The sequence below is a fragment of the Castor canadensis genome, chromosome 10 (genome assembly GCF_047511655.1).
Source record: "Castor canadensis chromosome 10, mCasCan1.hap1v2, whole genome shotgun sequence".
Classification (NCBI taxonomy): Eukaryota; Metazoa; Chordata; class Mammalia; order Rodentia; family Castoridae; genus Castor; species Castor canadensis.
The window spans coordinates 66,032,963-66,053,703 of record NC_133395.1 but is presented as its reverse complement, the minus strand read 5'-3'; the positions used below and the strand labels follow the sequence as shown (position 1 = coordinate 66,053,703).

Below are 20,741 nucleotides of genomic sequence, written 5' to 3'. Positions count from 1 at the left end.
CTTAGAATCAAATTATTGAATACGTATGCCACGCAAAGCTTTAAGTACATGTTAGGTACTCTATCTAAGTAGCTCACAATTTGTTAGATTCGATATAACTAAATTCCTCTTAATCCCATAAATTTCTCCCTACTGCCACTCTAGAGTTCCCCGCTGGTCTCGAACCGTTGTACTTCCGGTATCCCAGGCTTGGCCACGCTCCAGATGCCGGCGCGCATGCGCCGCCCGACAAGCGCATGCGCAGTACGCGCACCGACACGGCCGTGCTGAGCTGGCAGCATCGGTTTCGGGGGCCAGTCGCACAGCGCTATGGCCGAGAGCAGCGGGGAAGTGGTAGTGGTGTCAACTTCTGGGGCCAGTAACGGCCTCAGCAATGGGGCTGGCGGGACCTCGGCGCAGCCCAACCCACTGTCGCGCAAGCTGCAGAAGATCCTAGAGACGCGGTTGGACAACGACAAGGTAACCGCGGCGGGCAGGGATCCCCGTGTCCTGCACGCGCTGCCCTTTTCCCGGTCCCCTGTGCGCAGGGATCCGTGAGTGACCCAGGCTTACGGGACGCGCCGCTGCCCTGCGCGGGGCAGTGGGCAGGGGACCCGGGGAGCCCCGGAAAACGAAGGGGCTTCGTGGGCTTTTTCCCAGTTGGAAAGGCTTGTGGAGACTCCGCCGCGGGGACGTGGACCATGGCCTCCCGGGAAGCGGCGCCCTTCCAGCCCCGGACGGGGTGAAACCATGAGTGACAGCTGACTGCAGGATGAGGCGACGCAAGTGGACGTGGGAGGGACGCGAGGACGGGCTAGGACAGGGGCAGCACGCGGCATGGCCATTGGCAGGTGGAAAAGACAGCAATCTGCAGGGCGAACAACTTCCCGTGGCTTCAGTGAACTCCTGTTGACTAGTTTTTGTTGTTGTTAGCCAAGTGTTCGTGGGTTTAAGGTTCTCAAGCCCTCCCTGGCTGAGGGTGAACTTTCCAGCCCCCGTCATGGCTGGCTTTTTCTTCGACATCATCCACTGGCCAGGTAGACTGGTCATGCAATGGGGCATCAGGAAAACACACGTTAAAGTGAGAACTTCGTAGATGAAGATGTAGGTAACTGAAAATGAACTGTCAGTGAGAATGTGACTCCTGTGTGTTAAAAAAAAAAAAGAGTAAGAAGCAAGGGCTTTGGGACCACTAATTATTGTTAGCTATAAACACTGCTTTTGTGCATTGTGATTTGAGTGAGTCTTGGCACTTATCTGAGTTTGTGTGTAGGGACTGGGAACCTGCTGGTGATTTTCTCAGGGATGTTGAGACCACTCAGAGAATGCAGGTGAAGTCCTTAACACAGTGCCCAGTGCTTACTATTTTTCTACAAATGTTGATTTTGCCATGAATTCATTGCATCTTGTAATTGTTAATGCATTTAAAACAGCTACTCTGAAAAAGATAACATTATCTTATTTTTACCCAGGAGAAAAATAAGGCAGGGACAGAGTGTAGCCACTTTCTAGTAGCTGGTGCAGCTAGTTTTACAACAGGTCTGTATGATTTTGTTCATTCAGCCAGATCCTAGGACATTTCATTTCAAGGGTATAGTTCAAACAAACTGCTTCATTGTGTGTGTGTGTGTGTGTGTGTGTGTGTGTGTGTGTGTGTAAACAAGTATTTGTAGTTGCAAATATATTTTACTCTCTCAAATACTAAATTGACCTTTAAATAGCTATTATTTTTGTTAAACCAACCAATATTTTTTAAATAACATAATAAAAAGATGGCAGAATGTACATTAGTTCAGGTGTAGGAATTTGTGTCTGGAATTTCAGGTGCTTTGAGATATTCTGGGCTTGACTGCTCTCTGCTCCCACCTCTCTCTGTAGGTGTTCTCCCTTCCTCCCTCCTTTCTTCAGTGTCTTTTTTTTTTTTTTTTTTTATATAATGCTGGTGTTTGAACTCAGGGTCTCCCACTTGGTAGGCAGGTTCTCTTCTTCTTGAGCCATGTCCCCCAGTCCTTTTCAGCAGGTGATCCTTTCTGAAAAAAATAACCTATAACTTTCTATACCGTTCTATACTTCCACTTACCCTATATCAGAATTCATGCTATGTAAGTGCATAAAGAATTTTCTCCTTTTTAAAAATTAAAGTTATGATTTATTTAACCATTCCCTTTTAGATTAACATTTAAATTATTTCCAAACTTTGCAATTCCATACAATTCTGTAGTAAATAACCTTGTAAATATGCCATTGTACATAAGTAAGTATACCCTTATTATGTTCTGGAAATAAGTTTACTGCTCAGTAAGTTGAAAGTTATCAAACATTTTTTTGGACTGTTTAATGGAAACAAGTGATTTGAAAATAATTTCACTGCATTTCGGCTTGATATTAGGAAACCACTTAAAAAATCAGTCCCACTTATTCTGTTCTGTTATCAATTATGTAGGAGATGTTGGAAGCTCTCAAGGCACTTTCATCCTTTTTCGTTGAAAATAGTTTGAGAACTCGAAGAAATTTACGTGGTGATATTGAACGCATAAGTTTAGCCATCAATGAAGAATTTGTAAGCATTTTCAAGGAAGTGAAGCAGGTATGTAAATTGTTTTTATTTAGCATTTATTGAGAACTTATGTACTTGGCTCTGTGCTAAATATTTATTTATTTATTCATTTATTTACTTATATATTTGTGGTCCAGGAGTTTTTGAACCTTACCCTTACTAGGCAGGCAGTCTACCATATGAGCCATGTCCATGAACCCTCAGTAGTTTGGAAAATTAGGTTGGTACATTTTCTTTTTAGGTACTACATTTAAATAAAAAATTTTACTACACTCTGCTGTATCTGGGTCTTTCTTTGAATTTGTTTGATTTATAAATCATTGACTCCAGTTATACTGGTTCTTAGAAGGCTGTAACATTTGTTCTGGGAAATTTTCTTATGAATTTTAGCACTTTAATAAAAAATAACATTTCTCTGAATGGTTTTCCAGAATTAACCCCTCACTGAATAAACTTCCTTTGGATAATCACTGGAGATTGATTAGTATTGACTAATTTTTACAGCATCCTAAATTATACAGTTTATAGATCAGAATAATTACTTCAATGCATAAATAATAATTCATCATACTTGAGTGTGGCCTACTCACAGTAGGGTGAAAATTAATTTTATTTATGTGACATTTTATTATTATGTTAATACATAGTTATTAATATACTAAGATATTTATGTTATCCAATATTTATGCATTTGTATGTGAGTCTTACGTAAGTGTTGTGTGTGGTTTTAATAAGTACTTAATAAAAACAAATTATTTTTAACAGTTTAGTAGGATTTCATTGACTGAGGACTAACAATCTGGAAGATTTAAAGGAAAGCTTGGTAGAATTCATATAAAAAGAAGAAATAATAGTGGTAAACATAGCCAGATTGTGATTTTTAAACATAATTTTCTACTGAAAGACACAAAAGAAATAATATTATTAGTACCAGAAAGCAAGAAAGCTGTCTTAAGATTGTTGGATAAGTGTCAAACATCTCTGGAGATAAGCTTCCATTGGTTAAGATAGGACAATTTGAGCCTCAATAAGAATAACTGCAGTGGACTAAATATAACATGAAATCCTTGAGTTCACAATACTGAAAATAAAACAGAACCCTCCTTGGTCTTTGGTAGATATAAGGAAACCAACTTACTATTTTGAAAAGAGCTAAATAACAGGAAAGAGTCCAACCCTTATCTTGTCTTTTTTTTTTTTTTACCAACTGCATATAGTTGTTCTTTATAGAAGTGGTATAGCTAATAAGTGAAGAAGAAATAGTATACAGTAAGATTTTTGCAATCAGTGTTGAATTTATGTAGCTCAGGATTTCTCAACCTTGGCACAGTTAACCTTATGGGCCAAATATATGTTGGGGACCGCCTTCCAAACTATAGGCTTCTAACAACATCTCTTGATGTCTATCCACTTGATGCCAGATGCACTATCTTGCCCCAAATTGTTCCAACCAAGAATGTATGTAGACATTGCCAAATGCTCTTCTGGCAAAATTCACTGGGGTTGAGAACCACTAATCTAGCCATTGGTTAGCACTAGCTGTTGACCTCACACAAAAAGGAAATAACCAGATAACGTGTTTCCTAATAAAGGTGTACAACATCACCCATGAAGAATTCTTGCTAGAAAATTTACCTAGACTATAATAGACATCTGAATCTGGGAAATTCTAGATAGCAAGGAATAAGCCAATACCATGAAGAAGCAGTTAGAAAAATCTGTAATGTTCGGAGCTGTGGAAACAAATGAACTGTCTTCTTCAGCAAAGAAATCTGAGTTAGAACCTGTAGACTAAAACAGAAAATAAGAGAAATAATCAACCAATTACTAGTTGTTAATCCTTTTTTGTCTTTTGGTGGGACTGGGGTTTGAATCCAGGGCTTAACAATTGCAAAGCAGGTGCTCTGTCACTTGAGCCATATCCCCAGTCCATTTTGCTTTGGTTGGGTTGGAGATGGACATTTTGTGAACAGTTTGCCTGAGTGTCCTTGAACTGCAATCCTCTCAATCTCAACCTCCCAAGGATTACAGGATTGCAGGTGTGAGCTACTGGGTCCTGGCTCACTAGTAAATCTTATTTGGGTCCCTGTTTAAACAATTTTTTAAAAAAATGAGGCTTCTGGGGAAATTTGAACACAGAGCAGGTGTTCAATATTAAGAGATTATTGTGGATGTGCAGTATAAAAATGACATTATGCATTGGTTCTTTCAGAGTCCTTTAAGAAGTAAATAAAGATATGTTTATGAATGAAATGATATCTAGAATTGCTTCAGAATGATTCAGTTTGTGGGGGAAAGAGAAAGTGGATGAGAATAAAGGTAGAAAGTGGGCAGGAAGACAGATGAGATAAGAGTGATCAGGAGTTGATAATTGCTGAAGCCAGTGATGGGTACATAGGCATTCATCTTATTTCAACTTTCTGATATTCATATAAAATGTTTTATCATATACCAGTTGAATTTTTACAACCTACCACTTTGTTTAATTGAGGGGAAAAAGTTGATAACTCTGTACAAACTCAAAGACTTTATAAGCAGTGTAAGAGTACCTAAGGCATATGTAAATTGTAGAATGGTTTAATCTAACTAATTAACATATTTATTACCTTACAGTTTTCATTTTTGTGGTCATAGAATAAATTCTTAGAATTCGAATTCCTGTAAAAAGAAGTACACATATTTTGAAAGCATTTGCTGCTTTCTTATACCCTCTAAAAGCTGACTAGTTTTTTTTTAATCCCATAAACTAATTACTGTTATTTTAATCATTTCCAGTTTTAAATGGGATCTCTTGTCATGCCTTGACAAAACAAAAACAAAAAACCCTATAGAACTAAAATAAGGACTTGCCTGTGAGAAGAGAAATTTTATTAATAGTGTATAGCATGTTTGGTGTTATTTCTCTTCTCTTCAGGAACTTGAAAACATAAATGAAGATGTTCAAGCAATGAGCAGCTGTTGTCAAGATATGACGAGTCGCCTACAGGTGCTGTATAGTGGCTAGATTTTTATTACAGTTCCTGGTACAAAGTAAGATTTCAGAAATTGTTAGGTAGGTCTCCAAAATGTATGGCTATCTGGTACATACCCCGTAGGGAGCTTGAATACAAATCTTATGCTTTAGCAGTACCTAGAAACATTTTATATCTCTTTTAGTGACAGTTTATTAGTATTATTTAGTTAGCTCCAGAAACCTTTCTTTTTTGGTCTTTCCAGTACAGAGGTAACTAGAATTTTGATGAACCTGTATTTTATTTTTTGGTTCTGGAGATCAAAATCAGGGCCAGGGCTAGGCAAGTGCTCTATTAATGATGTACAATATTTTCATCACTTGAAAAGATTCTGTCATAGTTCTTTTTCCCTTACTGTACTAGATATTGAACACAGGGTCTTATGCTTGCTAGGCAAGTGCTTAGTCACTGGAGCCACATCCCCACCCCGTCTGTTTTGCTTTTTGAGACAGGATCTTGCCTCTGACTTTGCCAGTGTTGGCCTTGAACCCTGGATCCTCCTGCCTCCACCCCCTAATGAGCTGGGACTACAGGTTTGCACCACTTTGCCCACTCCCTCATAGCTTTTTAATTTAATTGAAAAAAATTTGCTATTACCTACTACTATTGTTTATATTAATTTCTGGTCCCTGTATCATTTCTTACATCAGTAGGCGTTAGATCCATGATTTTGAAAGTTTTGTTCATTCTCAATTTTTCATAAACTAATTTAATTCTATATAGTGTTATTTGAATCTTAAGAGTACCCACTCATCAGTTTGAGGGTAATGTTTTTAATGTGTTCACTCATAAAGAATAGTAGTTTGTAGAGTGTCTTTCCTTCTTTTCATTATAGAGTGTTATTAGGATTGATTTACTATTTTCTAAAATATTTTAAACCTGGGGCATTTAAACATTATGAAATAACATTTAAAAATTTAATCAATAACTTTATGTGCTGTGGTTTATCCCTTTAGCTGTGGTTTTGCTTACATAAATTACATTTAGAATTATGTTTATTACATTAAGAAAAAATAATCATCCTTAATATTTAAGATACTATTTTAGGATGATAGTCTTTACTAGTATTGTTAAACATTATTTTGAAATCACTACAATTTTCAGAAAATATGAAAAAAATGGAAAATTCTTATTACATTATATGATTCTAAAATACCCTGTTTCATTGATTACTTAAATATTATTGATTGTAACATATACCCTCAAAAAATGACTGGGACTAAAAAGAAGCTAGTAACATTTTTTAGTATTGATTTTGTGAAGCATTCTTTTTTCAAATGTATAATATAAATATTTCTTAGAATTGAGGGGATACTATATTTGAAAAAATTGTACAAAGCAAGAATGTACATGGATGGAAGTAAATTTTAAAGCAAAATGACATTAAGAAATATAAGCATTTGAAGAAGTTATTGGATCTGAAAACTGTTAATTCCATAAGAGTACCCAGGAAGCCATCATATTTAGTCTGTTCCTTAAAAGTTAGTGATATGCCGAATTATTTATGTTCAAATCCACTTTCTTAAAAATAATCACTGCTTGTTAGAAATATAATTTGGTTGCAAGGACACAGACTCAAAATGTCTTCACTGGAGGTGGAAGTGAGAGCTGTCACTGACAGGATTTGTGGGAAGCAATAACACTGAATTTCAACTGACATTCCAAGAGTAGTTTGCAGGGAGGAGGATGAGGCCCCTAGAACCTAGAGCTGTATCATCTGGATCTGAAGCAGCTCTGGAAGCCTGAAGAGTAGAGCTTGGCTCTTTGTTATAGTATTCCACCATGAAAAGGATCCAGTATTTTCAGCTGTTTGCTGTGGAATCCTCTCTTTAACAGGTTGACTTACTCTGCTTTATATATTTTTTGTCTACCTTATAGTTTCCCCTTTATTAGTGACTTGTTTTATTTATAATTCTGGCTCAGTGTCCCTTCAAAGCATAGACCCTGTCTCTACCTGCCTCATATCCACTTACTTTCCCTTTAATTGCTTACTACCTTATTTTTGTAATAGTCTATAGTTTGGGTCTTTGAGAGAGAATCTTATTGGCTAGACTTCTATTTTGTTTGAATCTGTTTGACAAATGGCTGGCTAATCTTTGGATAGTGCTGATCTTTTCAGATTGGCTTGGGGATGGGAGCATTGCTAGGTATGAAACTTGATCAGGAACAGCCCTGTGTCTTTTTGATAGGGTTATCTCTGATCCTTACTATCACCCTGTTTGGCAGGTAGTTTTTCTGTTTCAGTTCTCAACTTCCCAATTTTTTAATTTCTATTTTATGTATTTTTGGTGAGCTCCATACCAGCAGTTCAGTAGCTAAATTTATAGCCTCAGTTTAGGGGTCTACAGTACTTCACCCAGCATGTCCCCTAACTGAAGTCATGTTCTCATCCTTCATTTGCTCTTCCAGTGCTGTTCCACTAAAAAACGTGATGAACTATTAAGTTCCTTAGTCGTCATCCAATTCTGCCTTCTTTCCTAGGTGTTACTGAGAATTCCAAAGGAGTTCCTCTTATTAAAGACAGTGGATGAGCCTTGAAACATCTATTTCAGTTACTTTGGCCTTTCAACTTCTGAGTTCTGGAGAGTAATTTCATGACTGTTAGTCTGGGCTCCAGTAAGTGGTAGCTTTAGTTTTCTGAAATACAATGAATTTAGAATGTACTGATATTAGATATGTTTATAATTTTAGGCAGCAAAGGAGCAAACTCAGGATTTAATAGTAAAAACCACTAAACTTCAAGCCGAAAGGTAAGTTTTTTTTTTTGTATGATCACCTCTTCAGTAATTTGGAGATTAAGTAGAAAGAAAACTAAAGATAACTCCAAATCAAAATTAATAAGAAACATGGTTCAAAGTTGATACAATATATCAAGTTCTAGGCTATTATCTAATAGTAACTTAGACAATAAAATAGTAGTTTGAGAGTATTAAACTTGAATTTTTGAAATTCAATTTCAAAACTTTCAATTTTGAAATAGAGGTAATGATGTATTGTTATTTGCTGTGAAGTTCAGAAATGATTGCTTTGTAAGATGTAAATATATCCAGATTTTAAGTGATTTTCTTAGTATGTTTTTCAGTTATCCTCTGGTAATTATTATTAATCCCTTCTGATAGTTAAGAATTAATTGTACAAATGCTCCTTGCATTTTTCAAAAACAAGTAGATTGTTGATTGAATGACTAAGTGAAGTTCAGTGCAGTGTAGATTATTGACCTACAAACCTCAAATATTTATTGTGTGGACTTTTTCAGAAGAGGATTGCTAATCCTGATGCAGCCTTTGAAAAATGAGTTAGGATAAAATAAAATAGAGAATAGTTTGGATAAATAATATTTTCTGAAGTTTTCATTTCAGTGTCTGGTAATGGTTTGAAATGTACTTCTTAATATGAGTCATGGTCAAAAGAGTTTGAGAAACATTTCTGTACATCATAAATAGTGAGTACATGCACTATTCCTTAGTTTCACATCCCTTAAGCACTCATAGGGAGCCCTTAATCATTCTTTTTCTTCAATTCTTTGTTTTGTTTTGTTTTGTTTTGTTTTTTGAGACAGTGTCTTGCTAGCCCAGACTGGCATCAAAATTGTGATCCTGCTGCTGGGATTAGAGGTGTGCACGACCACACTGCCCTTGATCATTCTTAAAACTGTTCTCCTTAGACGAAAATATGGTGGACTGAAAATTACCAAGAGTGCAGAGGTGTAAAGTGACTCACATAATAGGATATCATGGGTCTCAGGGCCAGGAAGGATGAGAGGTCACTTAGAGTGCATCTGTAGTTAAGCTAGTGACCATATAACTTGCTTTTCTGTCTTATAGAAGCACAGAATAAAATACTTTTCTGCTAAAGTGAACAAAGTTATGAACTAACAACATTTGAAAATCCTTTCTTTCACAAATTCTATAAAACAAAGCAACCACATTTAAAAATTTTTACACGTGGGAATATTTGGCTATTGGAACATCTCCCTCATCTTGGACCTTTGGTTTTCAAATGGCTGTCCATTGTACCTAGTGTTCTTTTCAAGAATCAGGAAGATTTGGACTTTGGGGGTCAGAGGCTCTCATTCTTGCTTTATTCAGTTTTACTTATTTAATGTATTAGGATTCTATGTAATTTTGTTTGACAATGGTACTTGACACCAGACAACTATAAAAATATTGCTTCATTTTAAGGCTAATTGAAAGGTAGAATAAGATTATCTTTCTTAATTTTATTCTTCATGTCAATTTTGCCTTTAAGAAAACCCTTAAAACTAAGTATCAAAGCTTTATTAAAGCTTAAGCATAATTTCATGGTTTTAGATCTTCTTTATTTATTACTGCTGTCTCTTTCACTAACATCTGCTTTTACCCATATTATAATTTCTGTACTCAAAATGAGTAAAGTTCAGTGTCTTTGTCCAGGTTGGAATTTGTCAAGATAGGAATAGAAATTAAGTGCTCTGTCCCTAAATTCACTGTTGTCTTGCTAACATTGTATGTAGTTAAACTGTATTTTCTAGCTCATTAAACAGCCCTACTTCCAAATTGGTGTTTAATTGGTTGGTGTTGACCTGCAAGTAGGCGTCTAGTATTCCCAGAGCTAGCCTTCAACTCTTTTCAACCTTTAATCAAAGACTGTCATGCACAGTCTTTCTTACTGGAAAGACTGAATGGTTAAGTGTAAAATATCAGTAACAGGATTGAGCTTTCAAGAAAAAAAAAATGAGGTAGATGAGGGTTAGTGGGTTAGTAGGTTAATGGTCTTAAAACTAGCATAAGGTTGAAAAACTAGAATGATATATTTAGAGGTATAGGTCTAAGAGGGAATAATAGTTCTCTTCAAATAGTTGATGGTCTTTCTAGTCTAAAAGTGGCTTGTTAGTCTGTAATGCTGCTGAGGTAGAACTAAGTACAAATTTACAGTTTGGCACATTTTGACTCAGTATAAGCAAGGGTTTTCTGTCCATTACAATTTGAACAAAATGTTTTTTTTAATCACTGGAAATACTTAATCTCATATTAGCTGTCATTGGAACCATCTAAAATTTTATCTCAATTTTCCTTTTTCTGTTCCTTCTTCACAGTGCTCTCTTTAATGTTCCCCACAGAACCACCTGGGAATTTGGTAGAACAGCACATTCTGGCCTCAATCTTCAGGGAGATTCTGATTGTATAGAAGTAAACACCTGTATTTTCATTAGTTACCCAGTAGATTTTGAGGACCATGCCCTTTTAATAGTATTTACAGATATTTCTATGTAGGTGGCCCAGAGAGATTATAGTTTGAAAAACTGCCTTTGCCAAAATGTTATATATTCATATCTTTTATATCTTTTGGGATATGTTGTCTTCCTACCCATCTTAATTTCCAGTCTCCTGTTAAGCTTTGAAAAAGCTTTATTTATTTTTGGTGGTTCTAAGGGAAATTCAGGGCCTTCCACTTGCTAGGAAAGCACTCTACCATTTGGGCCACGTCCCCGATCCTTTTTCTTTTGTTATTTTTTGAATAGGGTATCACTTTTATGCCCAGGTGAATCTGGACCAAGATCTTCCTATTTATGCTTCCATTAATCTGGGAGGATGGTCGTGTACCACCATGCCCAGCTTTGGTAGTGGTTGAGATGGGGGTCTTGTGGACTTTTTGCCAGGGCTAGCTGTAAACTGCTGTCTTCCTAATCCCCACCTCTGGAATAGCTAGGATTAAAGGCCTGAGCCACTGAGCCTGACTTAATTTTTTAATTAAACCTTTTATTTTGAGATAATTAATAGATTCACTGGCAGCTGTAAAGATTACTGTACAGATATCCTGTAGTCTTTACCTAGTTTCCTCCAGTGGTTACATCTTGCAATTATATCACAACTATGGTAATGACATTTATACAGTCCACCAATCCTTCTCAGATTTCCCAGCCTTCCTTGTACTCATTTTTGTGTGTTTATGTATTATTATAAGAAATTTATTACTTGGGTAGGCTCATGTGCTTACCACCATGGTCAAAATATAAAATAGTTCTGTCCTGGTGGTGGAGACAGATAGTAGTGAGAAAAGTTACACTCTAAGCCAGCATGAAAGGATGGTTGACTACAAAGCAGCCAGTTCTAGAAGAGGCAGCTGTTGGATTTCTGAATACAGAAAGGCCTGCGCCTTTTACGTAAAATTAGAATGTTTCTTGTATTACAACAGCTCATTTGAAAAAAAAAATCCTAGAAAACTTAATTGCAATCAAAGAACACAAGTTTTAGTCTTAATGTTGGCTGAATGTGACTAAAACCAAGAGGGTAACAGATCAGAAATCCTTTGTGCAAGGATTAATTTGAACTTTACTGTTCTGAGTTAAATCTTTCTATTGCCATCTTCATTGTAGTGTGTATTGTAGTTATTTGCAATTAATTGTTGCCTTCATTGTTTCTTTTCAACTGTGAGCTGGAACAGTAACAGGTTTTGTTTTTTTTTTTTAATTCTGTTTTTGTATCTCCAGTCCTGGTTCATTGTAGATTCAATAATATTTTTTTTGAGTGAACAAACGTGGAAAGCAAATACTGTAATGCCAGTAAGGGAATATAAAGGGAAAACAGAAAAATAAGCACTGTGTTAGAGTGGTAACGTATATAATTAGTGTCTTCAGGAGGCAATATTGGAACATTGTAGTTCTGTTTATATCTTTTTAAAAGTAAGCAAGGTTGTTTATGTTCATTATTTTAGTCAGCCTGTGACCATGTTTGGCCTGTTACACTTTGGAGAAGTGAAAATTTGTGGATTCTAGTATCCTAAGAGCTATGATAAGGCATGTGAAGTGAACATCTGTGTGAATGTATTTTAGGAAAATTACATAGCAGAAATTATGATAATAGTTTCCTAGGGGCTGGCAAAGAGCTGTTTTTTCATTTTTAAATACTACCTTTTCTTTTTACAAAAACTTTGTTAAACAAGTAATTACCTTTAGAGATAGAAAGGCTGCGGATTATTTGTATAATATATTTGTATTCAAGAAAATGTGTAAGTGCCATCAGTATTTCTTCAGATGTGTTGGAAGGAGGTCAGTTGACTAGGTCATTGACTAGGTAATGTAGAATTGTCTTCACAGGGCTGCAACCTGGCACGTCCCCTTCATGTGTCATCAGTAGTCAGAAGATGAGTGTCATTGAAGGTCAAGAGAAGCTATGTGTACAAAAACATTCCTCTGTATTCTTTATTACTGATGAAGTTACTCTTCATTATATTTTTAACTCTTGTAAAGACTCTAACCAGATTTCTCTCTGGACTCAGAAAAATAGTACCTGGAAAATGTTTACTTCCACATCTGAAGAAAGGGAATGATATCTATGTCAGGGCTATGACAATTAAGTGGCTTGCAGAAAGGGCACACTGCCTGGCACACATTAACAAATGTCATTCTTCCCCTCTTATAAGACAAAGAATCTATGTAGCACATCTTACTTCTTATTTGCTTTGGTGATTAGGACTTAGAGCTATTTTGTGCTTAATTACAAAAGCGTTCCTCAGTTGTATTATTTACTTTCTCAACCTTTCCCTTTATTTCTTACTATTTTAGTTTTTAATAATTTTAATGTATTTTAGTTATGCTTTAAACTATTTTAACCCAAGTTTTTAAAGTTTTTAAGAATATGAAACCATTTATTTTGTGCAAATACACATGTAAAATATTATAGAAACATGCAATGAATTTTCTTTCATTGCATAGTAAAAGACTAGGGGAAGGCAGGTGGCATCCATCTCCTTTCTTCTTTCTTCCTGTCTCATTTATACTTAGTAGCAATGTGTGACTATACAAGAGAAGATGTTGTCACTGATATACAGGGGTGTAGCTCACACAGCTTATAAACTCTTTTATTTTCACTGGAAATGAAAATATAGGGCTTAAGGCAGAATATGGTTTACCAACCTATTTTGGTGATTATAGTGACTGCTGTGAAGGAAATAGTATGAAGAAAATAGTATGAAACAACCTTTAGTTCAATCGTTTTACAAAGATTTAGAGACTGTATGGATTTTAAAAATAAAAATGATTTCTGACCTAACCAGATTTCATGCCCCTCAATACACAATAGCCTTCCTTTGGTGGGCACATGTCACTTAACATGGATAATACTGTTTCATTTCTTTATTTATGTACATTAATCCACCAAGTAGGTATTGTCTACTTTTATTCATTCTATCTGGAATTCCATTTCCTAAAATATACTTTTTGAAAACTAATTTATCCTTTAGGGTCCTATCATATGTACATTGTATATGTCCATCCTACATTTCAGAATAGTTTATATTTCAGAATCTTAGACAACTGTGTACACACATGTGTGTTTACATGTGTATATATATATGTTCCTTGTGAATATATGCATTTATATATATGTTTATGGATATACATACATGGTTCATAGAAAGACTTTATTACTTTGAAAAATAGTTTGAGTCATAGGAAATTTAGTCAACTTGAATTTTACTGTTCTTATTACTTATCTATTTTCCATGCTTATCCAGAAATCTTTCTTCAGTCACCAGATCAAAAGTGAATCAGTTCATTCTTTGTACTCCCACATGTGGCTATCATGAAACTTACCTCTTCTGCTCTGTGGTTCCTGAACATGTGTCAGTCATTATGGTTATTGAATATGGTTTTAAATGGACAGCAAAGGCTCCTTGTATCCTTTGCTGTCTGCATAACATTTTATTGAATCGTGTATGTTACTTGGTTAGTTTAACATTTTGAAGACATTGCTGACGTTGCCTGTGATATTTCTCATGACTTGAGAATCCTCCTTTGTAGGAAAAACACTTCTACGTAAATACAAGTTATTAAGGATGAAAAGTATCAGTTGGGCATACCTAGTGCATGCCCATAATCCCAGCACTGGGGAGGAAGAGGTAGGAGGATCAGAAATGTGAAGTCAGTCTGGGCCACATAGCAAGTTCCTGCCAGCTTAGGCTACATAGTGAAACCTTCTCTCAAAAAAAATACTAGTTTTTTAAGAAGCCTCCACATTGTTTTCCAAAGTGGTTGTACTAGCTTACATTCCCACCAGCAGTGTATGAGGGTTCCTTTTTCCCCAAGTCCTCACCAACATTTGTTGTTGGTGGTGTTTTTGATTATAGCTATTTTAATAGGAGTGAGGTGGAATCTTAGTGTGGTTTTGATTTGCATTTCCTTTATGGCCAGGGATGGTGAGCATTTTTTCATGTGTTTTTTGGCCATTTAGACTTCTTCCTTTGCAAAATTTGTGCTTAGTTCAGTTGCCCACTTCTTCATTGGTTCATTGATTTTTTGGAGAGTTTAGTTTTGTGAGCTCCTTCTATATTCTGGTTGTCAGTTCCTTGTCTGATGTATAGCTAGCAACGATTTTCTCCCACTCTGTGGGTGGTCTCTTCAGTTTAGAGACCATTTCTTTTGTTGTGCAGAAGCTTTTAAATTTCATGCAGTCCCCTTGTCTATCCTTTCTCTTAGTTGCTGGGCTACTGGAGTTCTATTGAGGAAGTACTTGTCTATACCTATAGCTTCCAGAGTATTCCCTTTATTCTTTAATGTACTAACTTTAGAGTTTTGGGTCTGACATTAAGGTCCTTAATCCATTTTGCGTTGATACTAGTACAGAGTGATAGACGCGGATCTAGTTTCAGTTTTTTGTGTTTCTTTGTTCTATTTCATATAAGTATGTGAAGTCCATCAATCATATTCTCTCACCTTAATCTCCTTTATTCACCCTGCTCACCTCTGATAAGTACCTCCTCATACACACATACAATAAATTTTTTTAAGGCTCATCTATGTTACTTTGTTACTTTTTATGGCAGACTAATGTTCTGTTGTGCAGATACACCACTATTTGGCTAGCATTAATAATGATCCTATGAGTATTTATTATGTACAAGTTTTTGTGTAGATGTATGCTTTTATCTCTGTTAGGTATATACCTAGGAGTGGAATTGCTGAATTAAATATAATTGCTAACTGTTTGAGGAACTGCAACACTGTTTTTCAAAGAAACTACACAGTTTTATTTTTATTTTCCCTCCAGTAGCATACAAGAGTTCCAGTTTATGTTTATCCTGTTACTCTCTTTTTGATGATAGCCACACTACCATTTGGGAATAGTGTAGTTTTGATTTGTGTTTCCCGAATGACTGCTGATGGTGAGCGTCTGTCTTTTCATGTACTTATTGAATTCTTTCATGTACTTATGTAATTCTTTGGAAAACTGTCTTTTCACATCCTTTTTTTGTCTTTTCATCCTTTGTTTGTTGGGTTTTTGCATTTTTATTTATTACTTATAAATGTTATTTATTACATGTATGAGTTCATTTTTCTGTATTGGATATATGATTTATGTAATTCACAACTATTTTCTCCTATTTGATGTAGTTCAGCTTCTGTCTTTGTCAACTATTTGCTGTATTTTAAGAATGTTTTTGCATTGAAATTATTATTTTTCACCTAGTTTCCAAAATGCCAAGATAAAAGGTTTAAAATTCCTTCATTGGGTTTTAAAATCATGTCAGGTGATTAGAAATGCTAACAAGCAAACAGCCTTTCTAGAGGTCTTTTCTCTAATGAGTTTTTATTCCCTGTCTTTTTTTTTTTCTTTCAATATTTAACTTTCTGTTTGATACATTATAGTAACATACAATGGAAAGTTTCTTACTATTTTCTATGTTAGGATCCAGGGAAATCTTGTAGAAACACTTTTTCTTAAGGGCTGTAACTGACAACAGGCCTGTGGGGCAGCTTTGCCTGCCTTTCAATCTCATATATGTGGAAAACTACTCTTTCTTATTTTTAATGTTAGCATATTGTAGTGTACAAGGGGTACACTGTGACATTTACATAAATGCTTATAATACATCTTAATTAGATTTACTTACTCCTCCTTTATCTCTCCTCCCCCATCTTAGATCAATTTAAACAGGTTTTATTATTCTATTTTCATTCATGAATACAAAATACTTTCACCTTATTCATCCTCTCCTGTGCCCGTCCCCCTCTCCCACAGGTACCCATCCCTGGACAGGACCTGTTTACTTTCCTGTCCTTCAGTTTTTAAAAAAGACATTTTTGTTAGTTTCTGATACTTATACAGGGGGTTTCATTGTGACATTTCCATATTACCCCGAATTAGTTCATTCCCTTCATTATTGTACCTCCTGTCCTGTTCCTCTTCTTATGGTAGCTTCAACAAATTTCAGCATTCCATATTCATACTTGTATAGAAAATACATCAATCATATTCACCCTCTTTACTTTCTTCCTTTACCCTCCATCTTCCATTGTGCCCTCCCCTTAGCATGACCTGTTTTATTGTTTAGGTACCAAGTTTTATAATTACTTTAAATCCTGTATGATTGGAACTTTAAATAAGAGTATAAGACAAAACATGTTAAGATGACCTTTAGATGGTAGCAATAGGACAATTAAGAACTTGGCCTTTAACTCCATGTAGACTAAATTAGGTGATTTACTTTATCATTTGAAGTAAATACCTGGACAGATTTTCCTTTGTAAGTTTCTATAGTATTCATCAGGAGCATTTGAATTTAAAACCTGCCAACCCAAACCTACAAATAAAACAGGGCAGATGGTGTTATGTCATGTATACAAATGTTGTTAATATTTGTCTTTGTTAATTCTCATTTGAATTTTTTTTTTGGTTATGGAATACTACTGCTTTGTGAATACTACTGTTGAAATACTTTTAGAATTTTATGTGTATATCTTTAGAGCTTCTCGATCTCTGTCTCTCTCTCTTCTCTCTCTCTGTATCTCTGTCTCAGTCTCTCTCTCTCTCTCTCTCTCTCTCTCTCTCTCTGTCTCTCTCCCTTTCCTTGTACAGGGTCTCACTGTGTGTCCTCCCGCCTCAACCTCCCAAGTTCTGGGGTTGCAGGTGTATTCCACCTTGTGTTCCACCACACAAGGATTTCTTGACTTCTCTTTGTAACCTAAAATAAAAAACTAACAGACTCAAATTTTTGGTTTTTGTGGACTTCAAGTGAAAACTTAAAAGGCTTAGGATATTTTACTGACTGGGAATAAATTGGTTGAAAACAGGAGGATATTTCTTTCCTGAAAAATAACTTTGTTTGATTATAAGGTAAATTATTCCAGTATTTGTTAAGTGACTGAAGATTTGCAATGCAGGCACCATTTGTAAATTCATTTCTTCTCTTATATAAGGACCAGCTCCTTTTATTCTGTGCAACTATCTGAGGAAGAACAGTATCGGCTAATTTTATTACCTATGTGCTTGATAAGCTTATGATAATTTTGCTGTGAACATGACTGATGAGGTTCCAACATCTGAGGCAGAAATAAGGCTTTCAGCGATTTTGAGCATCTTTCACATGTTGGTTTTAAAAAGTTTTATGTCAGAGTTGTAATTTGTGTCTACTTGCTTTTTCTTGTTTGTTTTTTTTTATTGTAGTCAAAGATTAGAAATCAGAGCACAAGTTGCAGATGCCTTCTTATCTAAGTTCCAACTGACTTCTGATGAAATGAGTCTTCTCCGAGGTACAAGAGAAGGCCCTATTACTGAGGTAATAGGTAATACTTCCTGTTAGAATACTTTCTGTTAGAATCACTGAAAGTAGAGCAATGTTAAAGAGAAAGTGCTTTTTTAAAACTTTACTTTTCCATCTGAAAAAGTTTGTTCTGAAAATAAGTTTGTTTCCCATCTGAAAAAATAGTTTGTTCTGAAAATGTTTGTAAATTTGGAAATTAAGGTGCATATTTAAATTTCTTTTACTTTTTCAGTTACATATGTATTATGTTATAACACAGCTCATGAAGAAAACCTGCATCATCCTTTCTACCTCTAAGTCCTTTATCTACCAGCTACAACATTGTTAATTGCTTCTTTTGTAAATTCTGCATTTTAGATCTATAGGTAAAAAGAATGTGGTTTAGTTATCTATGTGAACTATTTATTTATTGTCATGAAAAATGAAGATTTAGCCTTTTACATTCTCTGCACCCTCTCCGAATACAAGCAGTACACATATATGTTCTCTTTATCCCTTCACACTTCACAGTACAATCACATTTTTTGTTTTCATTACAGTGATATTACAATGATTATGTTTTCTTTCTTTTATGATCTTTTTGTGTTTCTGGAGTTGGAAATTGCTTATCTTTTCATCTAATAAATTTTTAACCTATGCCGTCCTTTGTAAACTGACTGAAGAATTATTAAATGTCTCAAAATGCTAATTGACAAGAAGTTTCATCTCTTGCTTTCTGGTTTTTTTTTTTCCCCTTTTTTGTTGAAGACATGCAATTTGTCCACAAGCAGTCTTTCAGTCTCCTAACTGGGAGGAGCTATAAACTTAGTTCTCTCATCATTATTCTGTAATGAGAGGGCAAGAAGGGTTCTGTTACTCAGTGTCCCTTAGTGGTACACTGTGTATATCCTTCTGGAAATTAAAACTCCAATACATTTAAAGGAAAAAAATCCTTGTTGAGTCAACTCCTCTGTATTTTAATGAACATTTTTATGATGAGAGTTGTGCTTAAGTCATAATCAATGTATAGTTTATTTTTCTTTATGTAGTAATCTTTAGGTTTGCTATATGATTCTTGAAGGTAAGGATTTTTGTCTTTATAAATTTGTTACTTCTGGCAACTAGCACATTATTTGGCACATAATAAGCTTTGAATTAATACATGTCTTAAAATGTGACAAAGTATCTATATCTTTGAAAATTTGAGGTGAGTGGATATCGGTGTCAGCTTTGTACTAGTAATGAAGGAAAACACCATTATATAGAATAGGTGAAAATTTGTTTGCCCTGTGGTGATCTTTTAATTTAAAGTGTCTTTGCCTAAAAATATAGCCATTTTTAAGTCACATTCTTAATTTTAAAGGATTTTTTCAAGGCGCTGGGAAGAGTGAAACAGATTCATAATGATGTCAGAGTTCTGTTGCGTACAAACCAACAAACAGCGGGGTGAGTAACCTTTCATTGACCAGATTATACTGCTGCTTACATTTCCAAAATTTGAAAGATATCTTCGATTCTTTTTGTAACTAGATGGTGTTCTGTAAAATAGGGGTATAATCTTTATTTATCCTTGGAAAAGGGGGATGTGTACTCTGGTATGCTTAGACTGAAATAACAGTTGACAAGTGATGAAATTAAAGTTTGACATTTATTTAATTGAAAAAAAAAGACCGAGCATGTGCAATCATTGGGGGCAAATCCAGTACCAAAATTACTGAAAAATCATTTCATAAAATGTTAAAAAATTAATACAGTGTAGCCAATCATTATGTAATTAAATAAAAATAATTAAGTGATTTTATATATATTAACTAAAAAGTTTAAATTGTGATAAATCTTTATTTTATTTATTTATTTTTTTAGTTTGGAAATTATGGAACAGATGGCCTTGCTTCAGGAAACGGCTTATGAAAGACTTTACCGATGGGCTCAAAGTAAGTGATTTCTTTCATGTTTTCCACCTTTGTGAATTCATTGATACTTAGTTTTTAAAATTTTACTTGGCCTCCACTTTGGTTTTAGAAATCAAAAGCATTTATTAAAAGAAAAGCTAGCCGGGCACTAGTGGCAGAGATCTGGAAGATTGCAGTTCAAAGCCAGCCTGGGCAAATAGTTTGCGAGACCCTATCTTAAAAATACTCATCACCAAAACAGGGCTGGTGGAGTGGCTCAAGGTGAAGGTCCCGAGTTCAAGCCCCAGCACCACAAAATGAATGAATGAATGAATAAATAAACAAATAAAAGAAAAGCAAAGTTTGCATGTGAACCTGTTGCCTTTGTGTTTTAATCATGAGCATCTACTATCTACCAAGCAGTGTGCTTGATGAAGGATGAGAAGAAAAAAATGAAGACAATGTTTCTGCCCTAGATTATTAGAGTAGTTGATTAGGCATCTTTTGTGTTTTACATTACTACAAAGTTATATTTTGTTTCCACTATAACAAATTACAACAAACTTGCTTAAAACAACTCAGGTTTGTTATCTTAAGTTGTGTAGGCCAGAAATCAGACATTGTTCTCACCATTCTAAAATCATTGTTGGTAGGGCTACTCTTGGTTCTGTCTCACTCATTCAGTTTGTTGACAGAATTTAGCTACTTGTGTTTGTAGGCCTGAGGTCTGAGTTGGCTTGCTGACTGTCACTAAGGTTTTTTCCCAGTTTCTAAAGGTTGCCTCCATTCTTTGTCTTATGATAC

The 20,741-nt window shown here is 35.2% G+C and overlaps 1 protein-coding gene across 2 annotated transcripts in view; it reads left to right on the top strand.

Moving 5' to 3' along the window:
- The first annotated feature begins 239 nt into the window (after positions 1–239).
- Positions 240–20,741, top strand: part of Cog6 (component of oligomeric golgi complex 6) — a 75,094-nt gene continuing 54,592 nt past the window's right edge. Inside the window, exons 1-7 of one of the 2 annotated variants that reach the window (XM_074043496.1) lie at positions 240–459; positions 2,423–2,566; positions 5,451–5,522; positions 8,239–8,297; positions 17,970–18,081; positions 19,409–19,491; positions 19,909–19,979. In XM_074043496.1, the coding sequence (XP_073899597.1) occupies positions 310–459; positions 2,423–2,566; positions 5,451–5,522; positions 8,239–8,297; positions 17,970–18,081; positions 19,409–19,491; positions 19,909–19,979 (691 nt within the window). In that variant the 5' untranslated portion in view covers positions 240–309. Of the gene's footprint in view, positions 460–518; positions 1,084–2,422; positions 2,567–5,450; positions 5,523–8,238; positions 8,298–17,969; positions 18,082–19,408; positions 19,492–19,908; positions 19,980–20,741 lie in introns of those variants that run through there. The other variant, XM_074043497.1, reaches the window with a different exon arrangement.